The sequence below is a fragment of the Cyprinodon tularosa genome, unplaced genomic scaffold (assembly GCF_016077235.1).
Source record: "Cyprinodon tularosa strain WSP-4 unplaced genomic scaffold, ASM1607723v1 ctg181, whole genome shotgun sequence".
NCBI classification, from domain to species: domain Eukaryota; kingdom Metazoa; phylum Chordata; class Actinopteri; order Cyprinodontiformes; family Cyprinodontidae; genus Cyprinodon; species Cyprinodon tularosa.
In genome coordinates this window covers 358,752-368,749 of record NW_024038614.1, presented here as the reverse complement: position 1 = coordinate 368,749, position 9,998 = coordinate 358,752, and the positions used below count along the sequence as shown (strand labels likewise).

General features: G+C 35.7%; 1 gene segment (V, D, J or C); it reads left to right on the top strand.

The window, feature by feature from the left end:
- The first annotated feature begins 9,089 nt into the window (after positions 1–9,089).
- Positions 9,090–9,564, top strand: LOC119781756. The segment is given in 2 exon segments: positions 9,090–9,159; positions 9,247–9,564. Coding segments are annotated over 2 exon segments (357 nt in total).
- The last annotated feature ends 434 nt before the right edge of the window (positions 9,565–9,998 follow it).

The following is a 9,998-nucleotide window of genomic DNA, read 5'->3' as shown; positions in this document are numbered from 1 at the left end:
TTTAGTTTGGAGCTAAATATCTATAGTTTGCGAAATAATATTTAGCTTGTTAAATAAACATTTTGCTCCAAACTAAATATTTAGGTTGCAAATTAAAGTTTTAGTTGTTAAATAAATATTTAGCTCCAAAGTAATTATTTATTTAACAAAGTAAGATTTTTATAAATTAATTCATAACACATGGTAAAAATTAATTGGAAAAAATAAACCCCCTTATTTTTTTTTCTAAATAACCATAAATATTTCTCCTAATTTTTGACTGCTTAATTTTACAAATGGCGTCCCATACAGGACGACTCCTGTAATAAATACTGAGGCTAAAACTGTATCACTTTCATGAATGACAAAAAAAAAAATGTAAAATAAAGCTCTAAAAGTCAGGAACATTAATTTATAGATTAAAAAGTATGTTTCAATGTTTTAAGTAAATTTCTAGACCTAAAATATCAGCACACTCTCATATAAATACTCACAAATAATTCTTTCTGGGTTAAAAAAGGATTTAGATTTCATTATGAAGATGTTCTCATAAGTTCTTCAGCTTGTATGAATTGTACGGCAGCAGAGCTAAATAGGAACTACATGTCGGTGTGAACCTTTGTGTCTTCGTGAAAAATCCTGATGTAAATTTGCCGTAAAATTATTCAATCTCCTCTCTTTTAGGAAGAGTCAATGCAGAACACTGGAACTGTTTTAAACACCCTCCAGTGGTAAAGAGCAGAGGCTCAGTTCAACATTATGGACTATAGAATAGCAATGGTGTTCTTTGCTGTCTGCTGGACAGTTGAACATTTGGTCTAAACTTCTTTGCATGTGTAGATGGTCAAACCCTGAGTCAATCTGAAACAGTTGTTAAAAGAGCAGGAGAATCCCACTCCCTCATCTGCACAGCCTCCGGATTCCGGCTTAGTGATTATGTAATGCACTGGATCAGACAGGTCCCTAGAAAAGGACTGGAATGGATTGTCTCCATTGACATCCGCCGTTCTTCAGCATATATCTCTCAGTCAGTCAGGGGAAGATTTGTGATCTGTTCTGAAGAATCAAACAGGGAAATCTATTTGGATATGAAGGAGCTGAAAACCGAGGACACAGCTGTGTATTACTGTGCTCGAGGGGCACGGTGACAGAAAGAAGCATAGAATCATACAAAAACCTCCATTTGCCACTTCCTCTGGAAGCCTTCTCCTAACCTGTAAGGGGTAACATTCAAGACAAGTTACTGAGCAGTGGCGGCTTGCCAATGGAGGGCGCTATGGCGCTGCCCCAACCACTCTGATTAAGCTATATATAATTTTTATTAAAAAGAAAATATTTTAAATTAAAATGTATTGTATTGAAATATACCAATATCTATTTTTTAGATGTACAAGACACATATTTTATCTCTAATGACTAGTAAAGCGTCATTCCATTTTTCATGTGATTGGTGACGAATTGCCGCCCTAGGGTGCCAAAATCGTGGCCCATTACTCTCATTAAAGGGTGTACATGCGCAGTTGCTCCTCTGCAATACAAAGGTATAGGAGAGCTCAGGGTGCAGGAAAGCTGTGCCCTGAGGTGACAGGAAGTATATTGACTCACCACCTCCTGCTTATTGATCTCTATTTATTCACTGGGTTGCTGATTACCCGTTGGTAGTACAGGGTTGAAGTGAAGCCACCGGTCGCCATATTGGTACTCCCTAGTTAGACTATTCGCAATGTAAACAATTTGTGAGCCACAGCAGCAAACAACGATGATGTTCTCATTTTCAGGGGAACTTAAGACTTTTAAAATAAATTTTAATTAATAATTTTCAAAAACACTAGAAGTTTCATAGCATAAGTAGATTACTTTAACTTATACTAAAAACAAAATAGGCACATCACATTGCATAGTTATTATCAAGTCAATTACGTCTCTAAAGCATCTCATATAACACATCATACAAATCCATCACAGGAAAATGAATGCATAAATGGAACATAATAATACAGATATCCCAGATATATATAAGTGCTAAATTGATGATGTGCATATAATATACGTATATTTATAACATTGCTATGGTAACTACATCATGCATGTCTGACAATGCATGCAATATATTTATATAGGGGTAAAATGTTTAATTAGTTTTTTTTCTATCAATATAACATGAAATATATATGAGCACATGACTTATTAGAATTAGAAATACAAACAATACAAAAACGACAGCATCATCCGCTTAATGATAAATAACTACATTCCCATTTTACAGGGAATCACTTTCTATTTACTCTACTTTCTAACGTTAGGCACAAATTTAATGGGTATATTGGTCAATAACTTCGAGTCAGTCCAAGATAGCTAGACTAATGTTACGCTACATACTATACTACAGGATACATTGGCGTATATGTGGATTTTCTTGGTTTACGACGCAGTATTAGGGCCTGGCTAGATTTTTTTTCTTCTATTACGAGAATAAAGTTGTACAATTACAAGAATAAAGTCGTAAATAAAGTTGGAGGCCAGCCGTGGGGCCGGAGACAAGGCAAGGCCTCTGGGGGCCGGAGATGCAGCAGCAGCCTTGGAGGCCGACCGTGTCTCTGCTGCAGCAGCAGCCTTGGAGGCCAGCCGTGTCTCTGCTGAAGCAGCAGCCTTGGAGGGCGATACGGACTGCGGGTCTGGGACCCTAGAAGAGGCGATGCAGCTTGGGATCATCGAAGAGGCGGTGCATCTTGGCATCCACGAAGAGGCGCTGCAGCTCGTGACCCACGAAGAGGTGGTGCAATCTGTAAAATATTTTCTTCCCCCGGTGGCGCTTACGCCTGGAGGAAGCAGATGGCAGGGGAACAGCTGGAGATGGTGGAAGTACAGGGTATAAGGTGATTGACTGCTAAGTAGGAATGTCACAGAGTGATGGTTTCGGTGGTTGACGTCTATTGAGTACCTGAGAGAAGGCATACTGTATGTTCCACTCAACTAAGGCTATGTATCCTATCTGAAGGAGGAAGGTTTGGTGCTCTGGATACTCTTGAAGTTTCTTTAGTACTTCTTCTGCAGTCCCCACCTGCTGCCAAGGTGGAGTGACAGTGGAAAGGTAATCCATTGTTTGTATTAGGAGTTTTAAAAATTCCCTTGCCTTAACCTTAGGTGCTCTGCTTGGTCCATGTTGACTGGTTCCTTCTGTCAGGGTTTGGTTGCGGTTTGAGGAACCAAATGCAAAGGCAGAGGTGAGTTTCTTTTTTGTAGATTTATTGAAAGGTTCACAAACAACTGAAGCCGGAATCCAAAAATCCAACATGAAAAGAGTAAAACAAACGAGGAACCATGGAGACATCAGCGGAAACCAATCACGACGATGTAAAACGAAGTAGCACTGAGGAACTGCGCAAGGAGAGTTTTAATGGGAGACTGAACAAAGAGAGGACTAACGAGCTGATTGGGAGCAGGTGTGAAGAGAGGAGTCTAGAAAGGACCTAGGGAAAAGGAGACCAACACAAGAGGGCAACAAATAAAAACCTAAGAACTGAAATATAACCAGAAAACACAACAAAATAAGAAATAAACCAATAAAACTAGAAAACATGGAGCAAAGTAAAACTGAATACTCAAAAGAAAACATAAAAGAACCAAGACTGTGAAAAGTATTGCTCATTTTAAATTAAAAATATTATCTAAATAATGTTTAAACAGGTTGAGATGTGTTGAAGAATAACCTGTAATAACCTGTTTACAGTGTGGTAAGGTGTTTTTCACAGAATCAGGAAATCTGGGCCTATTTACACATCAAAATATATGAAAAAAAATACACTTGAAACAAATAATTTAGATTTGTTTACTACATAAATTCTGTCATTTTCATGTGTTTCTGCATTGTCGTTTAAAATTGCAATCAGAGAATAATGAGCAATGGGTAACTGTCTTATTTTTAATTCCTTGTGAATTAATTTGAATTATAGTTCAAATTACATGGAAAGTGTTTTTTTTAAGAATGTATATTGTATGCATCAATATCTGCAAATTTAATTTTAAGTAGTTATATATTTCAATATATTACTTTCAGTAAGGAATTGGTTTATTTTTATGTATGTTGTTTGTGACTGTTTTCTTTATTTATTTTTTAATCCTTTAAACTTCTCGATTTGTTTTAATAATTTTTTTTATGTTGAATCTAAATCATTTATGTTTTTATAACAGCTTTAATGAATCAGATACAGCTTTGAAAAGTATATTCCTAGGCTCTGAGTGTTAAGCACAGCAGTTTAATCAGTTAAACCCACATTTCAACAGGAAGCTGAAAATCAGCAGCAGCATGGTTTCATACGGACAGAAATCATTTGGGTTAACCTCAGCTCCGCTTCTTTTCTTTACACAACCTGCAGAATCCTGTTACATCACTTGCAGGTTTCTATGGTTTATGTGTTTGCTAAATGACTTTCACTCATTGTTCTGATATAATTTATTTATTTATTTATTTTTGTCTAAAAGGCATGTCCTTCAAAATGCTTTGTTATTTCTATTTGTATTTTCTGCAATATGTTATCAGTGACAAGTAACAACTCTCCCCAGACTGGTGGGATGGTAAAAAAAAAAAATAGATGTCTGCTAACTGTATAATTTCTGATCCTTTCTCCACCTAGTTTTAAAGCTTATTTCAATTTGACATTTATATTTTACCAGGTATGATAATAGAGGCGTTGCCGTCAGAGCCCTTAGTTCTTTAGGTAACGGTCAGCATGCCGGGATGAAAATAAAATATAGTGTTCAATGTATTATCAAGAGGAAGACACCTGATTTACACAATAAATACAGTATAATTAAAGGGGTGCTGCATCACACTGTGGGAAAAAAATATAATTGTTGATATAAAGGGAATGTCTTCATTAATTTTGGGGTATTAAAAATATCAATGGATGTTATTAATACTATTGTTTTTTTTATTTCTCGTTTTACTATTGTCTGTTGATTGCTCTTTAACCATGTCTGGGAATAAAACATAATATGCAATGGATGGAAGGATTGCTTTTTAAATCCAATAAAAGCTTATGATCTGAATTCAACTGAACAAGCTTTTGATAACATGATATTAACAAAATACACAAACATGAAAAATTAAGACAAACAGAGAGAAATACAAGCCTTACACTATATTGGATATGCCAACCTTTAACATGATGGATTTCTTTTTTTATATATATATTTTACTTTAACAATATAAATATTAATCCTATGAGGGAGTATTAGGGCCAGGCTAGAGATTTGTTTATTTATTTTATTTCGAGAATAAAGTCTTAATATTATGAGAAAAAAGTCGTCAAATTCCAACAATAAAGTCGTAAATTATGAAAATAAAGTTGTAATATTACAAGAATGAAGTCATCATACAACAACCTGTTTCAGAAAGAAAGCTTCGAGCTCCCACCAGCATATGATGGCTGAACAGCTCCACCAAACAGCAACCTGAGTCCACTTTGACATACTGCCCAATTTGATGCTGATGTGCTAAAAGATTTCCTTATTTGTCAAACTAATGCCAAATGTTTAACTTCACATAATGCTTGACATTCCTCATTTTAGGGTAGAAAGTGTTTCTTGTAAGAGTTGCCATAAAATACAACTTGTTTCTCATAATTTTAGGACTCTATTCTCTTTATGTTATGACTTTATTCTCAAAATAGAAGAAAAGAAAATCTCTAGCCTGGCCATAATACTCCGTCGTAGTTTCCAAATCATGATGGATAACAAAGCAAAATAAAATATGAAGCAGACCCCAAATTTGAAACACATTTTATGAAATGAAAAAATGCTCTTCATTTCTACAACTTAGAAACATTTAACCTTGCTTAGTTTGGTATCACTTTGAAATTTTCAGTACATTTTTTTATATTATCCAAAATTTTATTAATTCAAACGATGATGACCAAAAGCTGTTTTGCTTAAAGGAGTCTGGAGTGAGATCAGACTGGATCAGTCAGCCTCTGTGGTGAATAGCCCTTGAGAGACAGTGAAGACGTCTTATGTAGTTTCTAGATATAGCATGACAGAAAATAATATCCACTGGATCAGACAGAGACCAGGGAGAACTTTGGAGTGGATTGGGTATATGTGCGCTGGTAATAACAACACTAGCTATGCCAGCTCCATTCACCATTTTAGCATGACGGAAGATGCACACAGCAGCAGCCAGTGCCTAGAAATCATTAGTGTCATTTCACTAACCATTAGTTAAGACAAATTGTTTATTGAGTTTAAACCAGAAAGATGTGAACTGCGTCAAATTGAAAAAAAAAATAGTTTTGTTTGCTTTTCTCTTTATTTAGACAAAAAAAAGGAAAACGGCTGTTTTTGTGTAAAGAAAGAAATGTCTTGACTATTAAATTGTTACTCCCTTGCATCAAATAAAATAAAATAGCCTAGATGTAACAGAGTAGAAAATCACAGTAACTCAGGCTGCAACAACAACGGCAAAATGTTGATAAATTTTTCCTTTTTTAAAATACAGTAGCTCTAACTTGAGCTGAAACTTAATATAGCAGTAAAATATTCCCCTAGAGAGCCTAAATAACTGAGACCATCAATGGGTCTATCAAGACAAAACCACCAGAGGGAAGCAAATGCACAAATTTTTAATCAACCCACTACACCAATTCTTTTAGGTAAATATTCTATATTCAACATAAACATAAATCTTTCAAATTTCATACTAAATAAATAACAAATAACTTTTTTGAGAAAGATGCCAGCTGTCCTTCCAAATGTATACATACACCGAGACAGCTGTTAATTTGGCAGCATGGTCTGTATCAAACATTATTCTTTATGATGGCACAATAAATTAGAATGTTAAGCATTTTAAGAGGTATTTGTTCCCGTTGAGCTGCTGGAAAGTGAGAAACCACTTGAACAGATTTTGTTCATAGCTAAATAAAATAGACTGAGTAAATATATGTTTCTAATATGATCATTATTTATCAGTCACATCCTCATTTTCCTATACATATTAACATTTGCATTAATTTAGTTGGTGTGGGGAGGAGCCAATGTACAGTTCCTTATTTATCACAGTATTAACTGGACTTGCAGAGAGAAGAGCAACGACTTTCACAATGACCTTAGTTAGATGTGTTCTTCTTGTCCTGCTGTTAACAGTTTCTGGTAACTGTCAAACATCTGAAATGTTCAGGTTATGAGTTTCTCTTTGGATCTTTTCTGATTTCCCTGATTTTCTTACAGGTGTTTTCAGTCAGACTTTGACTGAATCTGAAGCAGCAGGGAAACGACCTGGAGAATCCCACACTCTGACCTGTACATATGAGGGAATCTCAGATGATGCTGCTGATATTAGCTGGATCAGACAGGCTGAAGGAAAAGGACTAGAGTGGATTGCCTACATATCTGCTCCCAGTGGAAGCAGCAAATATTATTCCCCATCTATCCAGAATCGCTTCACCATCTCCAGAGATAACAGCAAGGATCAAGTGTATCTCCACATGAGCAGCTTGACGACTGAAGACTCTGCAGTTTATTATTGTGCTCGAGAGCCACAGTGACACAGGAAGCCTCCAAGCTGTACATAAACTCTACAGCTGCAAATGTGACAATCACACTCATTCAGACACTTATTTTCCAAAAATCTGCAGAAAGAAAAAAGCTTAAACTTGAAAAATAGTTTTGTTTTTGAACAAAATTTTCTTTTTCAGAGGATCTAATCAGTTATGGGGAGGGGCGTTTAACTAATCTGAAAACATTTTCAATTGATTTCTTTCAATAGGGAAGGTAAACCAAAATTATTTAGGATTAATTAAATGTGCTTATCAGAAAACTGTACCTTCACTATTTCCTCTTATTTAGAGCCATAGTGGGGCATTACCACAGCTGGACTGGCAATCAGGCATAACGGGCACTTGCCTAATGGGTTTATGGTGATTTGAGTCCGGAAGGCTTTTTTTTTTTTTTATTATTATTATTTTTTTTTTCTGTGTCTCTATCTTTCACATTAGGCTCATTGCGAAAAAAAAAAAAAAAAAAAAGTCTGGTAAATCAGCCCATAGGTAATGATTGATGGTGGACTAGACCAATCATAGTAGCCGGGGTCCTACGTCTCCTCCATCTTAGGCCATGGCTGTTATTCAGAGAACACAGAGAGACAAGAACAAACATCATCAAAAAAAGTTAAATAAAAAAATACACATCTTGTTAAAAAAATGCATTTAAAATATGTAAATAATTTTTTGCCTAAAGATGATGATTTACTTAGGGACAATGAAACTAGCATTAATACAGTATTTCGTAAAACTTCAAAGATAATTGGAATTAAACCACAACTCTGCTTCTTTTTCTGTTATTTTGAAAGTGACCTGGGGTGTTCGGTTTTTGAGGTTTGTCTTTGAGATATCTGGGGCAAAGAGATATACATCAATACAAATTAAATCCATTCATCCATCCATCCTCTCCTACTTATTCCATCAGGGCCACGCTGGGGCTGATGCATTTCTCCAGCAGTCAATGGAGACGGGGTACACCCTTAATTCATCACCAGTCTGTGGCAGGGCAACACAGAGACATATGAAGACGTGCACACAAACACACACTCACACTTAAGGGACATTTAAAGATGCCAAGTAACAGTCTTGTTTATTTGGACTGTTGGAGTAAGCCAGAATACTTAGGCAGAAGCCCTGCATGCATGCTGAGAACATACAAACTCCATGAAAAAAGACTTTAGGTCAGGAATGAAAGGTCAGGAACTTCTTGCTGCAAGGCAACAGTGCCACAAACTTCACCACTTTGCAGCACTGAATATAAAACCTAAATTTAAAAACCTGAGATAAATCTATCATTAAAAAAAAGCAAAAAGGGAATAAATTTAACATGTTGAATTGGGATATATAAGATTAAAACTGCCATTAAATCAGCAATGTGTGTTTTAGCAAGTGAGGGTGCTAGATAGCAAAATTGAGTTAAAAAGTATAAATTGTGATATTTTATAATTAAAAAAGATAATTTTTTGGGACTTACAAGTTTAACAAAATTAAAGAGGGAGGTTCTCCTTCCACAGTGAGGAGGAGTTTATGCAAACCCAGATGTCCTCTACCTCTACTAATGACACACTTGATCCTGTCTGAACAGACATCAGCATGATGGGTTACAGGACAGGGCTGCTGCTTCTAGCTATCTGCTGGGAAGGTGGAGATTTCCACTTATTGTTCATTTATCCAAACACAGCAAGGTTTCATCATTCATAAATCATTGTATTTTTAATCATATTTACAGGTGTTTATTGCCAGACTCTGAGAGAATCTGAACCAGCGGTTAAAAGACCAGGAGAATCCCACAAACTGACCTGTACAACATCAGGGCTCTCATTCATCAGCTACTGGATGGCCTGGATCAGACAGGCTCCTGGAAAAGGACTGGAATGGATTGCAACTGAAGCTCGGGGCAGCCAGTACTACTCCCAGTCAGTCCGGGGCAGGTTTATTGTCTCCAGAGACGATGGCAGAGAGCAGCTGTTTCTGCAGATGAACGGACTGAAGACGGAAGATTCTGCTGTTTATTATTGTGCTAGAGACCCACAGTAGCAGTAGTTGGTTAAGCAGCTGTACAAAAACCTCAAGTGCTACTATTTGATGATGGAGTGGCTATGTTTTTTCAAAATAAAAAATACAGACAAAAATTATGTTGAAATTATTATTTAAAAATATTAAGTCTCATTTATAATTATTTAAAAATACATTAATGTTTTAATTAAAACTCAAGTTCTTTCTTTATTTCTTTCTCCGCTTTAGTTTCCACACCAACAATTCTATAATGGATTATATTTAAAAAAAAAAAACATTTATGAACTTACTAAAAAAAATCTATATTATTTTATCCCTTGGATAACAATGTAATTCAGTATTCCACAATTGGCTTTCCTTAGTTCTAGATTAAGTTACTAGGAAAGGATCAATAAGTTAATAAGTAAAGTAGGAAATTCCCACAGGTTAGTGACGAAACTGACAAAATATACAGCCTGAAGTATG